This window comes from Buceros rhinoceros, unplaced genomic scaffold (genome assembly GCF_000710305.1).
Source record: "Buceros rhinoceros silvestris isolate BGI_N320 unplaced genomic scaffold, ASM71030v1 scaffold3941, whole genome shotgun sequence".
In the NCBI taxonomy this organism is placed as follows: Eukaryota; Metazoa; Chordata; class Aves; order Bucerotiformes; family Bucerotidae; genus Buceros; species Buceros rhinoceros.
This window is the reverse complement of record NW_010394687.1, coordinates 120,100-141,862: the sequence shown is the minus strand read 5'-3', so window position 1 is coordinate 141,862 and position 21,763 is coordinate 120,100. Positions and strand designations below refer to the sequence as shown.

Below are 21,763 nucleotides of genomic sequence, written 5' to 3'. Positions count from 1 at the left end.
CTCCCCGCGTCGGGGACCCAGCCACACCCGCACGCCACGCCAGAGACCCCCGGAGCTGCTGCTGCTGAGCCCTGTCACCGCACCACCTCGGTGCGCCGCATCGGAGCCCCGCTGAAAGCGCCGAGCTGAGCCCCGACTGCCTGTGTGCCTGAGAGCTGTTTGCTTTTGCTTTGCCTCAATCTGTGATAGAGACTGGTAGGATCATGCCAATTCCATTCTATCTCACGGGGTCAGGAATATTGTAACTGCGTGGGTCTCTGTGTGCGGCTCACGCGGGTCTCTGTGTGCTGCTCACGCGGCAGAACCACGTGGCTGGAGTTGTTGCCAATTCCACTCTATCTCACGCTGCCGGGTAATTTGTAACTGCGCGGGTCTCTGTGTGCTGCTCACATGGCAGAACCACGTGGCTGCCGCCATCTCGGATCGCTGCCGCAGTCCGTGTTTGCTTTCAGTTTAAACCTCAATATCTCACTGGTTCTCTTGTGTACTTAATATATCCCTGTTTGTGGTGTTATTAAAGTTTGTTTCAGTTTCCAAAAAGCATTTTAGAGGTCTCATGAGTCCTTTTCACCCTTCCCCATCTCTGGTGGGATAGGGGAGGGTATTATCATCATCGGACCTTGGTTTTACCTCGACCAAACCGTTGACACTCACAGATGAATAAACTGAAATTTTGAATCCAGTAGGTTTGCCAAGAAAAGAATTTGGTCTAGTGTATCATTAAGTAAGTAACAAATAAAAAAAAAGTAAAATAAAAAAGCTACTAGCTAATCCAAACAATTAAATGACAAGAAAAAGAAAAATCACCTTTACAGTTCGTTTCCAGTGAATTATATGTACTCGAACTATGTCCTGTGACTGATATTTTCACTTACGTATTTGACAGAGGGAAGCTGGAAAACTTACTATGAAGAGAAAGCATCGATTCTACCTGTTCTGCGCTAATGGCTTCCCAGGGACTAATAAAATAAGTTAAAGCCTAATAAAATGACTGATCTTTCATTCAGGATAACAATGAACCTTAGCCGCCAAGTCAGGTCAGACCCATTATTCTAAATGACAAGCCAAAAAGGCAAAGCGGAAGTCACACACTTCCCATCAACTCTGTATACAGGGACATCTAAATTCCTCAGTCCTAAGAAGAAATTTGCATACGGCATAGCAGTGACATACTTTGGTACATTCGCCCTCCTGGCTACTAATTCCACAAACAATACAGCTAACATTTACAGAGAAGCTTTGGCAAGGATGTTGACAATATAGCACTACACAAGAGATTTAAGACGTTGTTTCTAGCTATCATGAAAACAGTGGTACCAAGTCAGATCAAATATATATATTGTCCATTTTCTCATCTCAAACAACGAATATAAAAAAGTAAGAGCCAGCAAGTCAATGGGATAACCCCCAACACTATTCTAGTCTCTGGGACTTCCTGAACAGGGAGTCTGTGCGTCATTAGAAACCATCAATGGATTTGTTTTCCAAGATTGTCGAGTCTTCCCTTGAAACCATATGAGTTTTGGCATCCACCGTATGTATCTAGCATCACAGATCTGTGAAGCCACAGCCAGAGAGAATGGCTCTACCTGGAGCCTTTGGCAGAAAGCATCTGGGGAGACCCAAGGCCAGCCCTTGCGGTTTTGGAGTTGGGAATAGAAAGGATCCAAGGACCACTATGCTCCAGCTGAAAAAGATATATTGGCAGCATACAAAGTGTTCAAGCTGCCTCAGAAGTGGTTGGTACCGAAGCACAGCTCCTCTTAGCACTCTGGCTGCCAGTGCTGGTCATGATGTTCTGCACATCATGCAACCAATGCCACATGGAGTAAGTGGGTTGCCCTGATAACAGGCTCAAATCGGGAGCCCTGGCTGCCCAGGAATCTTGGAAGTGATCACAAACCGGCCAGAGGGCAAAGATTTTGGAATGTCACCAGAAGGGGACACAACACACGCTGAAGAGGCCCCATCGTGTAACAAACTACCAGATAATGAGAAGTGAGATGCCCTGGTCATTGATGGGTCCTGTTGCATTGTGGGAAAACATCAATGGTGGAAGGCTGCTGTGAGGAGTCCTGCTAAACAAGTTGCCAAAGCTGCTGAAGGAAAAGGTGAATCAAGTCAGTTTATGGAGGTGAAAGCCATCCAGCTGGCTCTAGGTCTTGCTGAGTGAGAAAAGTGCCCAGTGCTCTATCTCCACACAGACTTGTGGATGGTGGCAAATGTCCCGTGGGGGTGGTTACAGCAGTGGAATCAGAGCAGTGGAATCAGGCAGTGCAGAGGGAAACCCATCTCGGCTGCTGAATTATGACAAGATGTTGCTGCTTGCTTGTGAAAGTACATCATGTGGATGCCCACGTATCCAAGAGTCAGGCCACTGAGGAACATCAAATCAACCAGCAGGTGGACCAGGCTGCTAAGATTAAATTGTCTCAAGTAGACCTGGATTGGCAGCATAGGCATGAATTATTTTTGGCCGAGTGGGCCCATGATACCTTAGGCAATCAAAGTAGAGAGGCAACACATAGATGGGCTCATGACCAAGGGGTGGACTTGACCATGCAGAGTAGTGCAAAAGTCATCCATGAATGCAAAACATATGCTGCGATTAAACAAGTCAAACAGTTAAAACCTTTGTGGTGTGGAGGGTGTTGGTTGCAATACAAGCATGGGGAGGCCTGGCAAACTGACTATACCACACTGCTGTGAACACACCGGGGTAAATACCATGGTGGAAGCTGCTACCGGCTGGCTGGAAACACACAGTGCCCCATGTCACTGCCTGTAACGCTACTGTGGGGCTCAAAAAGCAAATGTTGTGGTGACATGGCATCTCTGAAAGAATTGAGTTAGACAGTAGGACTCACCTCGAAAACAGCCTCACAGACACCTGGGCCAAAGAGCATGGCATTGAGTGGGTGTATCACATCCCCTGTCATGCATCTGGGAAAATCGAGTGGTACAATGGACTGTTTAAGACTACACTGAGAGCAATAGGGGGTGGGACCTTTCAACAGTGGGATACACACTTGGCGAAAGCCACCTGGTTAGTTAACACTAGAGGATCTGCCAGTCGAGCTGTCCCTGCCCAGTCAGAACACCCATGTACTGTAGAGGGGGATAAAGTCCCCATAGTGCACATGAAGAATATTTTGGGGAAGACAGTTTGGGTTAGTCTTTGCTTCAGGAAAAGGCAAACCCATCCACAGGATTGTTTCTACTCAAGGACCTTGTTGAACTTGATGGGTGATGGGAGAGGATGGGGAACTCCAGCGTGTACCTCATGGAGATTTAATTTTGGATTTAATTTTGAGTGAAAACAGCCAGTGAATTAAATTGTGTTACATTACATACTAAATACAAGTCACTGAGGGATGTACTTTCGAGACTGAGCAAGGGGCGGTGGTGATAGAACTCAGTCTGGCTTAACCAGCTGGTGCCCAGTAATTCCTTCAAGATCGACATCTTCAACCCACAGACCATGAGCATGGGCTGTACCACATACACAGCCTTGAACTCTGGATAAGCCTTGCAACCACCTGACACCATCTCTCCTGCCCTGAGTCTATTATGACAGATGGACCCCAAAAGTCATGGATTAATTGAACTCCGTGGACACTTCAGAGGAATGGCCTGTAGCCTAAGGGAATTGCATCTGTGCATATGTATATATAGGACAGGACAAGTAGTGGATCTGGGCATGACACAGATGGTATAGAACAACGGGTGGATAATCTCCTGGGTTCGGCAGGGATAGGGTTGATTTCTACAGCCAGGATAGCCAGACGGAATCAACAAATGCGATGCTCAATACCATACTGACATCTGGCCCGGTAAAAGAAAACCTTCCTAGCTCAGCAGTGGGAGCTTCAAACAGCTGCGGGGTGCAGTGTGGTGCGGTTCAGTGTGGTGGTGATGGTAAACAGCCCGTTGTTTTCTCTCTCTTTGCATTATTTAAGTAAACTCTCCTTATCTTAATCCATGTGGCTTTGCTTAGTACCTTTTTTTTCCTTCCCGCCCTTAGAGGGGTAGGAGAGCAAGCAGCTGCAGGGTGATTATTTGCCAGCTGGGTTTAAACCACAACAGTCTGCTGTAGAGCAGACTGTTCCAATTGTTATAGAGCAATTGAAGAACCATCGCTTCTTTCCTCCTGAACCTGCTGTCTACTAGTTTCCTCTTACACCTCAAACTTCTTGTATTGGAAGAGAAAGACAATCTGACTTTGCACAACTTATTCATAACAGAGTGAATTTACAAACCTCCAGCCCAATAGTTCTTACTCTCTGGATTGAGGAGTCCTACTATAGTCAGTTTTTAACCATATAGCCTGTGTTTTATACCTCTAATCATCCTTTTTTGCCTTTGGGACAGCAATACTGTACATAGTATTAATGATATGGATGAAAGGTGGATTTATACAATGTCATAAGGATGCTCTTTGTTTCTCTGTTATTTTTCCTGTAGTTCCTGGTTTGCTTTCTGACCACTGCTAAACACTGAGCTCCCATCGTCATGAAACTATACCTCATAAGAGGACAATGTTTTGATGAATGATCACTTCTCCAAAAAACATTCATGGAAGAAAAGGTTTACAAATTTGAGGATAAGATACTTCAGCTTTAGGTACAACCACTAGCAGCAAGATAAGAATTTGGACTTCCAAATCTTAGAAAATCATGTCTTAAAAAGACACTTTTAAAGAGATTAGAAAGTATGACATTTAATTTCAAGTTACAGTAAGCTAGTTCATTAAATGTAATTAATTTACCAAAGGGAAGGAGATGCTCAACAAAAGCCTGCCAGAAACAGGATTTTCAGGAGTAGCAGAGCATGAACCCTTCAAAACTGATGAATCCTAGGAAAGTCAGAGGCAATAGTTTTGACATTTCAAGTCTCAGGGTTCTGTACAATTCTTCAGTTACTTCTTTATTGTGTTTATTCCTAGAACTAATGTTCTAGGTGTTTCACCCAGTCCTGCTTCAGCTATTCAGAGTTTTGTGATTTATTTATTTATTTATTACTTTTCAGCAAAAGGATAAAAGCAAGCACGTATGGAACAGATTCATCAATATTATATGAAGTAACGTTTAGTAATATATTAAATTATAACCACAGGATATTAAATAATACTACAAATTGCTTGTGAATAGAAGAACTATCAGCTTTGTCAAAACTTCATCTACTGAGCTTACCCAAAATATTCTTTCTGTGATTTTCATTACAACATATTTTCTTGAGTCAAATTTGTATCCTCTGTGGAATTTTCCCTCAGTTTAAAAGGAAACGATCAAAAGAAATTAGTAACTTACATGGTAAAGACATCAATAACATCTCCTGCAGCTCTTGTCATCTCAAAGTAGGTTTGCAGAATGTTGACAGTTCCTGAAAGTGCTTCATGTCCACAGCCGCAGAACAGTGCAACTCCAGCATACAGAAGGATGGTAGCAATCAAAGATGCATAGGGAATACCACCCAGACATTTGATGCAACACTCAAAGCACCCTACAAGTAAATAAAGTTGTGTGTTAACATATTATATCAAGAAAGCAAAAAGTTATTCCTTTTTCAATCTGTACAGAGCTGACAACAGAATTGCTCCTGCTCACAGCACCAATTCCTTGTGCATCACTCAAATGCCTCATGAGAACAAATGAAGATATTCTCTTTAAAGGCACAGAATTAGAAACAACTACAGAAGTTGAATTTTCTCTCAATGTATTTTACTCTGTGCAATATTTCATAATTGAGGGCAATTGTTCTAAATTTATTCAAGGCCAACCTTTTGTCCAGCCATCAGAGCATCTAAACTAAGGTCCAGTTCCACAACAAACCCTTTCCCAAGCAAGGCTGCTCAAGCTTCTGGCACTTTGCCTAGTTTGTCATGTAGTTTAATGAATGCAGCATCTCTGACTCCCCTAAATCTCACCACTCCCGTAAGGACTTTTACAGGCTGTAGAACTCTTCCTATTGACTTCTTGATGAATGGAGAAGGCAAGAACCACTAGGCATTTTCCAGTTTATGCCAGAAAGGATATGGATAAAAACCAAGGTGAGGCCTATAAATTTTATATGCTTATACAGACAATAACTAATTAAATTTACTTATGAGGTGTTCAACAGGTACGAGTCAATATATTTTAACATGCTCCAAAAGCTTATGGCTATGCTAAATCATGGGAATACCAGAGATATATTAAAAGGGAAAAAAAAAAGTGTCTATTTTTCTCAAAGTACATATAAATGAATATAATAAACACGTTTGAGACATACTTCAAGAATTGGGGTAATTCCCAACTATGCATGCTAGTCGTATAAAAGTATAAGGATATAGCTTGAAACTAGTTCTGTTTAAGGACAAATCACTACATCACAGCCAACTGTAAAATACCAAATGCAAAACATACATATTAATAAACTTAAACTGCTGCCAAAGTCTTACTAAGCAAACTGTAGTACAAGTTACCCACCTCCAGCAGCCATCACACACCTGCATGAATGTAACACCTTCACCCTTCCAATCCATTCACAACAGTATTCTGGGTTTTTTCCCCTCTCTGAGCCCATATGATACTGGTTGCAGCTCCTGCCCTGGTACCGTACTGACAGTAGGTAGCTTTCCTATTCAGCAGCACAGGGCTTTGAATGTCCAGTGATCAGTTTGTGTCTTTCTTCAGTGATTGTTAGTCTAAGGGTGTTTAATACCAGGAAGTCTGTGGGCTTTCCATCAGTGGGAGCTCTTAGAAACAGACTAGGAAAATATATAAATGCTTTTGGAGTAACTAATTCTCCATGTGGATTAATATAAGCACTATCTTAAAATTCCTTCAGTTATGTTTTCTAAGACTACTCTTGACAATAACTGTAGTTAACACTCAGTGTTTAAAAACTGACACCAATAGTAGAAAAGAATCCTTCACTAGATAATTTACTGTCTAAAATGCATAAAATTAAGAAATATGCGTTGAAAGTATATACATTGAACAAGGACTGCAGGGAAATATATAGTTGCATCATATCAAAGTTTATCACAAAAGGCCCATTACCATTTTCAGCACAGAGTAACAGCAGAAAAGCCTCAGGAACCTAGTAATACTGTACACCTGTCAGCATTATGTGAAAAAGTAAAAAGAAGGGGAGAGATGACAGTAAAGTGGTAATGGGGGTCATATCTAAACATTTACAGGGACACATGGACTGTAGGGAGAGGGTTTCTTAATATTGTAATAGCTTGAGGCAGGGAGTTGGAACAAAAATAGCTAATAGCCTGAACTGGAATAAATTTTATTAAGGTTACACTCACACACAACTGCTGTATTTAATAGTGCAAGTACGTTATCTGGAAACAGCAGGCTGTGCACTACCTCCTGAAGCTGCTGCACCTCACCCACTAGGTCCAGTGAGAGCTGAGCACACACTCAGATGTCACAAACTGCATCAAATTCCTGGGTCAGTAATGCTACTTTAGCTTTATTACAGTGAAACAGTGTAATACAATAAAATAGCGTAACAGAGTAAAAACAGTATAATATAATAAAGTGATAATAGATTGCGTTATGGTAATTTGAGGAGTGAGCACCTCGGACCCTCAACCCGTAACATAGACATAATAAGGTGCAGTCCAAGGAAAAACTTCATCCGAAGCAAGTCCCTTTTTACCCCCAATTGCTTCAACACTTAACAAACATTTATAGCTCGTGAAGAAGGAGTGTTCCTGTTCCTCTGTCAGATTTAAACTGTTCACGCTTATAAGGCTTGGAGGGAAGCATTTAATAGTAGTATATTTTACCAGTTCAAGACTTTTTCACTCATAGAAAAATTATTGGGAAAAAAAAATCCTCCAACCACATAAAATTTTCAAATAATCAGGTATTCTCAAGGCCTTGCTCATTTACTCAGCTCTTCCATAGACCTACTACCGTTCTCACTACTTAATTAATGAGTAACTCTAGAGTTTTCAGTGTTGTCAAATCAACTCAAAACCAGAGAAAATCAGTGAGTCAGGATTAAGGTGTTAATACGGGTATTATGCATCATTCACACAACACAGAAGGTAGTGAGCTGTAGGTAACATTTGCTCTAATTATTTTCTTTCAGCTGTTCAGAATGTGAAAATAGCTGTTTGATAACAGAACAATAGAAATGCTATTTTAACTCGCACAGTGATATTGAGGCACTGGAACAGAATGTGACACAGCTGTGCGATGTGTGTGGAAGTCTCTGTGAGACAAGCAGTCATTCACAACTCTGAACACCATCTTCACATGGCAGTTAAAACATACAGCCATAGAAATAATTACTAGGAAAGACAAAAAAAGATGGTATGCTCCTTTGATGTTTGTTTTCATCTGCAAATACAGGTTTCTGTACTTTCAAACAGTTCACTCTTCACAATAAGCCTGCACAAGAACCTTGTGCAATATAATTCAGCATTTACTGTTCTTATTTTGCTTATGTTTACCAATATTTTCCCTCAGGTATAAATCTAGATCTGCTAGGACCATGTATTTTTACAAAAACCATAGGAAGTAATCCAAACCACTATTCTTTCTAGCTTTGAACATGAAGAACTGTACTGGTTTTTTTTCTTTTAATATAAATCATTCCACAGAGAAAGGGTAATAATTAAATACACAGAAGATGACAAGGAATTTTATTTTACATAGATAAAATAAAACTCCAAATAACTGGCTATATTCAGCTATCAAAATAGTGCACATTAACGTTGCATTACATATGTCCAGTTTCCTGTCAGCAAAGACATCATAGACAACTGCCTCTGCTCCTCTTACTATAATTACTACTGCCTGTATCAGAAATACTCTTGACATAGGTATATAAACTTCTGCTTTAAAATGCTTGTAAAGTATTCCTTGTACAGACAAATAGGTGCACATCTCTTCTAGTTTATGCCGCTTTTGGGTGCAAGTTTTCTAATATATTTCTAAATGCACCAGCCAAATAGAAGTCGACCTCATCTGTTTATATGATCTCTTCTCTGCATTAGAACGGCAAAAGATTTAGATCTTGAGCAGAAAGAGGAAATTGTCCTTGTGATTTACATGCTAATTATGCACACAAATTGCACCGTCTCAATCATTTCTTTGTTTGTGTTACTGAGACATGAACTTTTTCTGCTCAGCACTGATCAAGACATATAACTGACAAATAAAACACACAATCAACTTCTGGCCAGTGCATTTAAAAAAAACAAACACCCCACACCCCCCACGACACCCTCCCAAAAAAAAAACAAACCCACAAAAAAACCCGCAATCAAACAAAAAGGGATTCAGGACCTACATCTCTTGCCACATAAGTCTGTGAAAGCAAAGTTCAAACCAATGACATGAGAACCAGTTTCAGAATGCGATTATGCTACTGCCTTTTACATAAACTGTTGAGAAAACTCATCCACCTCAGATTCCTTGGAACAAGTTAACGTTCGTATGTTATATACATACAGAATGAATACAGAAGGATTCTCTGGTTTTGCTTTTTGCTCTTTACAATGCATTTCCAGCTCAGACATCTAGGATGATTAATCATAGCTAACTACATCTCCAGTTCTTTACTGATTAATCACAGATAATTTCACCTCCAGTAAGAACAAGTATCTCTGCAGATCATACAACATTTTAATATTTTTTCTTCCCTTATTTTTCTTAAAGATTTTTCTATCTAATATTAGAAGACGGGACAGCAAAGTTCAAGCAAAATGCATGAGAACTACATAAACTTGAAATGGAAAACAAAATAAGAAAATATTCTGTACCTTCCATGCCTGGCTAGGCATGTATTTTTTGATATCTAAATTTGTACCACTTGTCACACAGCTTTCATGGCAAATCAACTCAAATACTGTTTCACAGACCATCATGAAATATGCAGATTTAGTTCTATTTTCTTAAGCTAGCCTTAACCTCATGAAGTCAGCTACTGTTATGTAAAACTTCAGTTAATAAATACGTCCATCAAAACGCATAGTACTGAAAAAAAAAGCAACACATTTTATTCAGATCTAGTACCAAAAAGACCCCGAATTATTCAACATGTGGCATGACTTCTTGATCTGAAACTGTTCTCTAAGGCATCACAGCAGACCAACAGGCAGAAGTAATCCAGATCCCTTGATATTGTCTCAAGTACAGCAGAGGCAAGACATTTGGGATGTCTAGTAAGCTGTAAGTAAGGGAAAGCGGCATTTGGGAATTAACCAGCAAAGGTTACCTTTCCACCGTGATCTGAAAAACCTGTTCAAGAAGTGCTGCGTACACACTCCACATGATTGGTCTCTGTGTCCCAGGGTCATTCATGGGATACATCCCCATGCTGCTCCCACCCTCTACTGTTATACATAATTTACTGGAAAATAGAAGAAAAATTTATTACCTTGCTATATCAAACACTAACAACTGAAGTACCTTTCTCAGTCTTGTTCAGGAGAGGACTTGTCTTTTAAATTAGCTTTCTAACTTTAATTACAGAATTACCCATCAAGCAACAAAAATTACTTTTATCACAGGATTAATTCTGAGATTCTAGCTGCTAAGACTACGGGGGGGGGGGAACAAATAAATAACACAGTATTTAGATTAAACTGATATAAGCAACATGAAATGTAGAAGAGCAAGAGCAATGCCCACAGAAAATCTCAAAAGTACTTGCAGGAAAAAGGTCAAGTAATTGCAAGAAAATACAAAACAAATACGCAGGCATCCTTCTACACATTAAATTCTGTATCATTACTGGATCTGCTTTGGCTTGCAATATTATTAGTGTGACTGGATGGAGGCTTATCAGGAATCAGCTAATACCAAAAGTCAAAATGTTTTTCTTTAGGCCTTTACACAGTCATTCTGCAGTTAATAATTTCATCAGTTGCTGCACTCAACATGGGACCAAGACTAAGAGGAATTGTAAAAAACTTTTGCCTATTTACATGCAGAATTTCTTGAACTAAATTGAAATACCTAAGATTGTGCATTCTCAATATTGCCATAACGCCTCCTTGCTTGTAAGAATACCAGTGGCCAAAATGACAATTTTAAGCAGTGGGTATACAGTCTGGTTATGCTGGATCTTGAAGGCAGCTCCCAAAAACCCATTTCTTCATCAGATTACTACCTTTATATTATCTTGTGTAAAAAAAAGAAACCACATTTTTGCACTGGTTATGATAACTTTATTACCCAGAAGAATTATACAAGGATCAACATCTCAGCAACGTGCGAGCAGAAGTCACTCTGTAAGGTCTCAGGCCTCCAAAATTCTCCCTCTTATGGAAACATAACTTCACACAACTCATCCAATGATAGAAAAGGAATAAAAGATTTAACCTTTGTAATGCCCATCCCAAACAAATGTGCTCTAATTCTTTAACTCATAGAAAGCTTCAGTTATCAAAATAATATTACTTAAGTTATTTGATTGATATTGGGATTATCTTACCATGGACGTGGAAAGTTCCTGTGTAGATAGCCCAACCCCCATAGGCCAACAATAATAATGATAATATTCTAGCATAAAAATAAAAAATTTTCCATCATATTTACTACTTCAGGTTACACAGATATCTTTTAGTGACCAAAAAACCCCCTTAAAATGTTGCAAAACAAAAATGAAAAGAAAAATTAGTATATATGTAAGTATAATAAAGTGGTCTGAAAATGGAACCTTAAGAGAGCACAAACTGAATGTGTATGTGAGGAATATTTTAGTGACAAAGGATGCACAATTTTATTGCTATCTTTAAAAGCTGGTGCTTTCTTACGTGGCTAAATGCTGAAATAGTTGAAATTGAAGCAGTAAAGGTGCAATATTTGGTCCTTCAGATTAAACTGAATTTCGGAAAATATTTAGAAACTTGTCTGCAGTCATTAAAGCAAAAGGAATAGAGTTTTGAAAAGGTAGGCAACCTAACTTAGTTCAGCTCAGTTCTGTCTAGTATTTGTTTCTTAGTGGACTCACAGAAACAAAACTGAAATAATCAACTGCTTATGTACTCCATCCTATATCAATATAAGATTGTTCTGCACGTGTACCAGGAAAGCACAGACTTACAGATGCATTGCTGTAAAAAGCCTTTTTCTAAAGTAATTTCTCAATTCTTTGACAAATTTTAATTAGAAATTTTAGAATTATAAGACCAGCTTAGGTTAGTAGTCCAACGTGAATTCAAATGTCTCATGGAATCCCAGGGTTTTCTTCTTTTAAGTTTGAAAAATGTCCTTGCAGCAGCCCCAATATTTGTTAAAATAGAAAATTTTAACACAATATTTTGTGTTAAATGCATAATAAAGCATTTTTTCCACCAGGAAAAATACTGTGACATTCAAAGACCTGCTTTACAAATTCATTTACAGATATCTTTTTTATTCTTAGTGCATATACAAATTGTAAAGTTCTTAACCCAAACTATTCTATGATTATACGACTCTTTTCATTCAAAGTATGGGGATCTGTAGATTACACGGCATTGTAATAAAATATAGTGCATGACACAGAATCCCTCTCTTACTCATATTGGTACTCTCCTGTTATGAGTAACAGATAACAATAACAATTAGACCTGACCAAGGGCAACAGAATTTGTAATTTTTGTATGCTGTTTAAAATTACCTATAATTTAATCCAGAACTGTCCTGTGTTTTTATTAAGCACTCAAAACTCCAGTTCAAATTGTAATGTGTAAAAAAACTTCATTAACTAGAGAAAAAACTTAATACAGCATGATCATCAATAATCCATCATGGCACCTTCTATGTCAGAAATACAATTTAGATTTGCATTTTCACCACATGCATTGGACTAATTTCAATTATATTCAATGTAATTAAATCTCAAATTGATTGCTTACATGATTTCCAAATAATTCACTGTGTTAATGTACAGTGACATTAATATGTAAAACGCTACTTAGTCAAAGAGAAGAAATATTATTTCAAGAAGCCTGCAATAGAATAACACTGAGTTATTCAAACAACTGTATTTAGCAAATCCACCTGGCAGATAGATATATAATTTCTGTGTTTCCATTACCTGGCATAATAAACTTTCAAAGCCAAATTAAAGACATATTTTATAACTGATGTAACTTTATAACTGATAAATTATATTAAAAATTAGTTTTCTACTAAGTTCAAAGACACGTCTAAGATAAATAAATATGGGTTTAATTCTCATTAAAGTATATAGCATGGCAACTTAAATAGCAAGTGAGAGGAGATCCTCTCTCCTAGATTAGGAGTCAAATGTACATACTTACTTATCTCACAGATAACTAATGTTATCTCTTTTGTTCCATCCTTCTTAACTGCTCTGAAATCTGGAGGGGGAAAATAAAAAAAAAGGGCTCCCTATAGCCTCTTTTCCCATGTAGCTGAAACGCATCTGGGTATGGATAAATATACATAAATACATGCATATACACACACTGCTTTTATAATATCCAGCATGAAATGGAATGAAATGAAAAATTTATCTGTTGAAGAGATCTAAAAAAGTAAATCTGAATTAATTAGCACATATAATAACCATACCATCTTTCATGGGTTGTATTTCAGCAATATTAAATGGCGGGAGTACAAAACCTCATATTCCATTGTACTCAAGTGTACTCCTCTATCGATGATCAAATAGGTTGTTGACTTCCTCTGTTGCACCAAAGTATTCTGCCAAAGTACTTGTTGAACTTGGATAACAATCTAATGAATTATGAGAATTGATAGATACCATACATTAACAAATGAGCACTGTGAAGCAATCCATCTGATTAGTGCCTTTCGACAGAGCTAAGCTATTGTGACAGCAGAGTATCAGTGGCATGACAGTAAAGTCTTATCATGAGTCATGATCAAAGGTCTAGATTTCATGCAAGCTTTGGCAGAGGCTTCACAACATCCTAAAGAGTCCCTCTGCATCTCTTTCCTACTACATAACTGTCAGAAACAGAGGGAAACTATCTTGGATTGACTGGAACTAATTTTTTAAAGGAAAATTCCTCATTCTCTTTGCCATTCAGACTGGAAACTAGCCTTTCTTTCATCACTTTATTCTTTTCTTCTTTAATTATCATCCTGCATGCTGTACGCTTCCTTTAAGGTATCTGCGTCACCTTTCACAGCCCTGTCAATTCTAATTCTAAAGAGGAACTATCATCACATCTCACAGCTTGTCAAACAAATTGGCTCAGTTACTATTTAGGTACCTACGAGGCTCTACTTAGTAAGGTATTGAGCATGAGCTTGACTGCAAACATGTGGCTTGTCTCATCATCTTAAAGTCAAATTAACCTTGCAATTTCAATAAAATACACAGACTACAAGGCAGATAGCCAGAACTAGGTGACATCACACCACAATTATTTCCTAGTAGTACAGCCTCACCCTGTACCTGAAGACATTGTTTTCTTGGGTAAACATATATGAAAACATTTAACTTCCACTAATATAAACGAGAAGCAGCAGTAGTAGTTTAAGGATAAGTTTAGGCCATTATCGTTCTTTTTTAATTTTTTTTACCACTTGCTGTGTAAAGCCACTTAGAATACACTTCCCCTCTCCTTGTTCTTTTGTCCCCGACAGCCACCATCTCTGTTGTTGTTCCTTAAGCCTGCTTATATTGTTTCACATTTGTAAAAGTAGCTGCAAAACCTACTATGAATCAGCCCCTAGCTGGCTGTGCTATATAAGGAACAATTATAAAGTTGAACACAATCTGGTTTGGTCTTTTTTTACCAAATCTGAGACACCAGTACCATGACACCTTCATTGTTTCACATTTGTATAAAAAACTTTGTGTCACTTGTATGTGACATTTATAAAAGTCGATGCTGTCTTTGTTTATCCGTGTCCAAAGCATAATGCTTCTGGTGAGAGGGGAACTGACTATTAGGTCTTACTAGGACCTAACTGACTATTAGGTGAAAACATTGGAAGGGGGATGGTTGAGAAGATTCTCTCTTGTCTCTCGGGTACTCTTACAGCTTGTAAAGAAACCTAATTTAACTTTTCCAGACAAAGCATTAATTAATATATTTATGCATATAAATGCAAAAACTTACACATTCACACCTTTGAAAGAAACTATGAATACAAATAAATAATCATATTTGTGGGACATTGATGATTATGGCAATGTACAGAAAACTGTGTTGTGATTAGCTTCAGAACATTAGGTTTATTGCTGTTTAATGAGACAAATCTTGATCTAGCAGTTAATAAGTATTAAAGTTTCTGATATGCAGCAGTCACTGCCTGAAATACAAATCAGTCATGCATAACACACTCTTTGTACATTGTACAGTCTTTGTAATCTTAAAAAAACCTGCTGCCTGATGTAACACAGGCATTTGTCAGCTTAAAAATCACTCTGAAGCTAAAGGGACAGGAATGAAACACACTAGCTGCACAAATGTGATACAAATAAAGAATAACTTCATCAATTAATTCAAACGGTTTGCCCATTACATGTACTTAATGTATCATGTATCTAAGATTTGTTCATTAAATAAACAGTTCAGTACTGTTAATGAATAAGTTACAAACATGTTATATGTATCAATAATGCATAGATGATGAGTGAAACAATTACAGATGTTTATAGTTATGTTTTTGATATGGTGGAAACAATAACATTTTGTAAGATCACTAATTCTATGCAACAGTTTTATTCTCATTATAAAGCAAATGACAATGCCATGGATCATAAAACTAGAAAATAAGCATCCTTTGCACCCCTCTCACCTACAGTGCATAGAATCAATCCGTTAATCCTTCTCCTCTTGAACAGAACTATTCCTCCCAAATGGAAAACTCCTATGAAGAATGTACTGCCACTTCTTTTTTTTTTTCCCTAGTGCTTTATTTAAATCTTGCAAACTCAGAGAACATTCCTCCATGAATTTTCTGTGTACTCACCTGTTCAACTGGAGTGTTCTACAAACCTCTTATATATTTAAAATCTATTTACAGTTTTAAACATCCTCATTTTAGAGGAGGTAGCATCCTTCTTTTTTCAGGTGGTGAAACAGAGGAACAAACAGGTAATTTGCCAAGAGACTTTTCAGTTTGGTACTCAGAATAACATTAATATGATTTCTCAGAATACGTAGGTTTATATAGCTGTTTAGAAAAATCAAAACACGCTTTACTGTTGTCATTTCCAGTTGTCTATACTTAACACTAAGAACCAGCAACAATAAAATTAGAGGTAAGATGTGAATACTTAGGTCTCAGGAAATTTTCCAGCAGCTGTGCAGGACATAGTGGCAAGAAGTATATGAATAAAATACCAAATATTCAACTGCCTTAAACGATCTCTTTTGTCTAACAAATCTTTCTACTACTGAAGCAGATAGGCTGTGTAGGTTGTACAGCTGTTAACTGATAGCACTGAATTCTAGAACTCAAAAATCCTGGGCTCTTGGATATGGCAGCGATTAAAACTTTCTTTTACTTGGCAGTACATAGCCCTTGCTCTATTCTACATCATATGCAACTTCTGATCCTATGTCCTCCCATTTTACATCACTTTTACCTCAAAAGCCTCTATCTTCATCTGCTCCCTTTACCCTCAGGCTGTCTTCATTCAGGCTACTCTTATTCCCTTGAACACCTATCTGCTTGAGAAACAGTCAAAGCAGATAATCTTGCTCATTCTCTTCAAAGCTGGGAGAGAGCAAGCTCCTCTGCTCTAGGGGATAAGCAGTGGGAACATAGTGTCCCCTCCATCTTCTCTGCCCATCATTGTTCTATCTATCCAATTCCACCACCCCTTTCCAAGTCCATTAGGTGCTCCTCCATGAAACATATGCATACGTTGTCTGTATGCATTTACCACCCAAAAGCAGAATAATTTCAACTAAAGTAGCAGAAAAAATAATTTTAGAATGCTTCAGTCTGAAATTTTGAATATTCTGAATATTTACATATGGAAATAAAATCATAGTATTTTAATGGAAGCTTTAGATGACTTTATATATGACTGTCACTTAGAAACGTCAGAAAGAAAAATAGGTGAAGAAACAGATGATGATGGGGCAGATAGTCATCATCTTTTGGGATGATCTGAACAATCCACTTGTGACTTTATTAGTTCTGAAGAAGACTGTTCCATGAAACTAATGAATGTCAGCTGGTGAAGGGTCTGGATAGCAAGTCCTATGAGGAGTGGCTGAGTGAACTGGGGTTCTTTAGCCTAGAGAAAAGGAGGCTGAAAGGAGACATTATTCCTCTCTACAACCACCTGAAAGGAGGATGTGGAGAGGTGGGGGTTGGTCTTTTCTCCCATATAACAAGTGACAGGATGAGAGGAAATGGCCTTAAGTTGTGCCAAGGGAGATTTAGGTTAGATATTAGGAAAAATTTCTTTACAGAGAGTATTGAGAAGTATTGGAACAGGCCTGACAGGGAAGTGGTGACATCCCCATCCCTGGAAGTGTTTAAAAGACGTGTGGATGTGGAGCTGAGGGACATGGTTTAGGGACATTGGTAGTGTAGGGTAAATGGTCTCTTCCAACCAGATGATTCTGTGATCTTGTAGATTTTTCAAAAAATATGTATGTATAACACTTTTAAAGGTACTATTTAGACTTCTCTAAATAATAACTAACCCCTTAATCCCATATAAATCTGTCAATAAGCAGTTTTGCAGACATAAAACACAAACAGAAGTGTTTGTTAATGAACTTAGAATAAATAAAGATGTAATTTACTCAGTCAGTGCAAATTTACACATTCACTTTTTTCCATTGATAACAACTTTAAAGATAGAGGTCATAAGCAGAGTCTCTGTGGACCAGCATGTTACATACTTTCTCAAGCTTACAACTAATAATGATATCAAACTGAGTCATTAACCTTCATTCTACCAAGATCTCAAGTTAAGTTATGTATTTGTTTTCAACATAAACACCTGTAGTAGCCAACTTTTATTGGCTTAAAAAAGACCATGTATTTAAAACTTAAGCTATCACCCACTAGAGTTAAACAGCATTTATTACTGACTCCACCAGGAACAGGAATCTCAGCAAGTATTCAGTGAAGTGCCCATTTTTAGAGTACAGGAATGAATAACTGTGTCAAGGAAAATGACTCTCAACCAGACAGATTAAAATCTTGTGAAAGATCAACCTGCATTAAGCAGGCATTTCATTTTCACTATCTATATAAAGTGGAAAAAACATTTATTCTTGTCTATTAAAATACTTAGACATTTACGACTAATATATGAGGTAGACAAGAAAATTACGTTACAAGAACACACACTGAAATCATGTTTCATATTACTCTTACTCAACTCTTGTTTTGCCATAAAAGACTGTTTTCTTCCTAGTTTCACAAAGGTTCATCTACAAGATACTTAGATACAATTATTTTCATTAAAGTTTATAGTTTAGTCAAACTCAATCTAGATAGGATGATGAAAATCACTAATAAATCTTAGTATACTTTCTATTTAGATATTCTGCTCCCTTCCCCTTTTGTAGTTGGTTTTTTTTTTTTGGCCACTAAGTCTTTCTTCAATATACTAAAAAAAAAAAAAAACCACAAAAGCCTATTTTTCGAAAGGATGATTGCTGGTCTACACTACTAGAATGTTCTACTAATTTCTTGAAATTTTTGAGTTAGAAGCAAGTCTTATTTTCTTAGCTATGATAAACTGAAGGATGAGAAGGTAAAAGGGAACATTGCAAAGAGGTTTTTCAAGAGCACATAATGTGAAATACAATTACTATGCATCACAGGCTTTTTATTCCTCTCAGAAATCTAAGGTTAGGGAACGATACTTAAGACAGGTACATGACGAAGCAAGAAAAGATCTGTGAAAGAGCAAAGACAATAAAAAGTGGGAAACATGCTAAAAAATAAAAGTAAAGCTGCTGTTTAACATTTTTATCCTAATAGTGACAGTCACCTACAATTTTTTTTTTAATCATCAATTATGAGGCCAAGCAAGACCAACTAAAGTCAATACACTTCCTTTGCAACTCAGACCTAATCTAAAATTGCGTTAGGACTGTAACTTACAGTTGAAGAGCTTTTTAGAAAGAAATCAAGCATTAATTTATGGATTTTAAATTATGCAGAATGAAACATATCTACAAGTGATTTGCTTGAAATATGAAATTACAAGATTGCATGAAATTCAGCAGTAATGTGATAGCCTGAATAGATCTAGTTTCATCCTCCACCACCTGAATTTTCCAATGTCCTTCTCTCTAAAGTGGGAAATGCCTGCAGTAGCTGAGTACGGTTTATGTTGGCTTTTAGAATGTTTTATTATTACAACTTTTATTCTTTTTCCTAAATACCAAATACCAAGATAAGGAAACTTAATACATAAAATAGAAAAAGACATGCCAATGCTGAAATAAAAAAGCATTTCCCAGAAGCCATGATCCATGATGACTGGATTTCATCTGTCATGTATCTCCTCTTCTGTTGGCCTGCTCTATAGCAGGAGAGCTCTGATAGTTCTTCAGAGTAATGTACTGTGATGAGATGATCTCTAATCTCACATTTCACAGCCAGAAATATCCACCCTCTTATAAATTATTTCACTAAAGCAGTTCCAGAAAAAGAAATCAAACAAAACAAAGCAAAAATCAAGCAGCCAATATATATTTAGAAATAAACCATAGATGTAATAAAACAAGTTCAAAGGAAAATTTCACAAAGTATTAGGACTTTGGCAGTGACAGCAAAGTCTTTTCAATTGTATTTATAATATGTAAGATTTGTATTTGATGTTCCTTATTTAAAAGATTTGTAGTTATTTTATTATGATTAAACAAAGATAATTTCCAGGTAGTGTGCTAGTCTGTCTTTGAGATACAGATGATTTTTCTCATACTCTCAAAAAGTTTGAGCTTAAAAGCTTTCTAATGCAATATATTATCTCATCAAATATACTGGTGATTTAATGCAAAGTCACTACAGAAAGCGAACAACAGCTGCTTTAGGAACACAGAAGTTGTTACTACCGTACAAATAACAGATATTTGTCTTTTTTTACAGCAGTGATTTTTGCATAACACTGCTGTTAAAAGTCCCATGGTGACTACGGTCAAATACTATTTGGTGAACATTAAATTTGTTTTCACTGTATTACCTTTTACTTGTAAATCTTCTTACTCGTTTAGTAAACAAGGACTGAATAGCATTAACTCCTATTTGATAAAACAGTTTACCATTACATCTCATGTTATTGAAAAAGACTTTCTTTTTCTTTTTTTAGAAGAAAGGAAAACAGGCAAATTTTAAAACTAAAATTAAAGTCACAATAGTTGTAAACCACTAATTTTTTAAAACTTGAAGATGTCTAATTTAATCCATTGCAGCCTTTGTGCATTAATTTAATTAGGCTAGCACAGTTATCTCCAGAAGTAAGCCTTTTAGTATTTTAAAAGGGTACAGTCTCAGGAAATCTTACTGATCTCCCATACAGTCTCTTCAATGTAACGCTGTGCTAAGGGCGATTTCACAACTCCTGTAAAATTAAAAAATACAAAAGCCAAAAAGTGAACAAACCAAAATGTTCAATACAAAAAAAAATCAAAACAAAGACAAGCACACTTGAAGAAAAAAAGATGTTAATGTAAAAAGTGTGTATCTATAAGTATCCATACCATACTTATTCATAAGTATTTGTATAACAAGTTCAGTTAAACTCTTTTTTTAAAAAAGCAACTGGATAATTCGTCTTTTCTACTGTATCGATTTTTATGTCTATGGCAATTATGTCCATGTTTGGGAATGCACAAATAAGTCCTTCTGTCTGGAAACTCATGTACGCCTTTGCAACATCATGGCTCCAGGCACACATCCTCACCCACATTCACATGAGAAACTCCTCTCTTACATATGAGAACAAAGCTGTGTTGCAGCGGCATCAACTGTCACAGTGTGATAAGAGGCCACAGTCAGGACACTCACAATTACAATATGGATAAAAATTTGAAAATGGAAGAATAAGTCACTATTGTAACCAAATATCCACAAAAAACGCAAATGGAGAATCCATTTACTTTGACTGCTACTAGATTTCTTTTTGAGGTAGTGGAGGAGCTGCCCAGAGCTATACAGTCCTGCAAGAATGGATTCTGACTACCTTAAGAAGTTTTTTGAGCAGCACTTTCATCCCCCACCCCAACCACTCCAGAAAGCGTTGTTCATTAAAACCAAACTGTTGGAAGAAAAATTATGATTTTCACAGATATTTTTTAGTTTTGTTTTTTTTAATATTTTAGCATTTTCAAGTGGATGTGCGAATTTAATCTATTTTAATATTAAAGGAAAATCTAAATAAAGTCAAAACTAACATAAATGCACACAGAGGAGTTTTTTATAATGCAAGAGATTTCTCTGAATGAAGAATTTATAAAAGAGACAGAGATTTCAAAACTTCATTTGTTTCAGGATAGAATAGTTGTTTTGAGTGTCGATCCCATGCTCCTTGTATTTTAAGACACTGAGAAAACAAGACAGGGACAGATTTCGGTTCATTATGTAATTATCCGTTGCTGGTTTTTTCTGATGACTTCTAAACAAAGTATCAAGTAAGACAACCTTGCTGCTTTGCTTCTTGCATTACCTGTTCTGCCTGGAAGTACTTGAAGAATACTGAACTTTTCGTTTGTAATTACATACGTGAGCTGGATCCCAGACAAGTTTATTCTGATTCACTGCCAAAGTACGTGGGCTATCTCTTCTCTAAAAGCACAAGATGGAAAAAGACCTGAGAGCCCTAAATGTCATACAGG

At 37.2% G+C, this 21,763-nt stretch overlaps 1 protein-coding gene across 1 annotated transcript in view; it reads right to left on the bottom strand.

The window, feature by feature from the left end:
- LOC104501479 (neuronal membrane glycoprotein M6-a) overlaps nucleotides 1-21,763 on the bottom strand; it is a gene marked incomplete at its 3' end in the record, with an annotated part of 102,742 nt that overhangs the window by 12,980 nt on the left and 67,999 nt on the right. Inside the window, exon 2 of the mRNA XM_010145293.1 lies at nucleotides 5,310-5,502. Within this exon, the coding sequence (XP_010143595.1) occupies nucleotides 5,310-5,502 (193 nt within the window). The remainder of the gene's footprint in view (nucleotides 1-5,309; nucleotides 5,503-21,763) is intronic.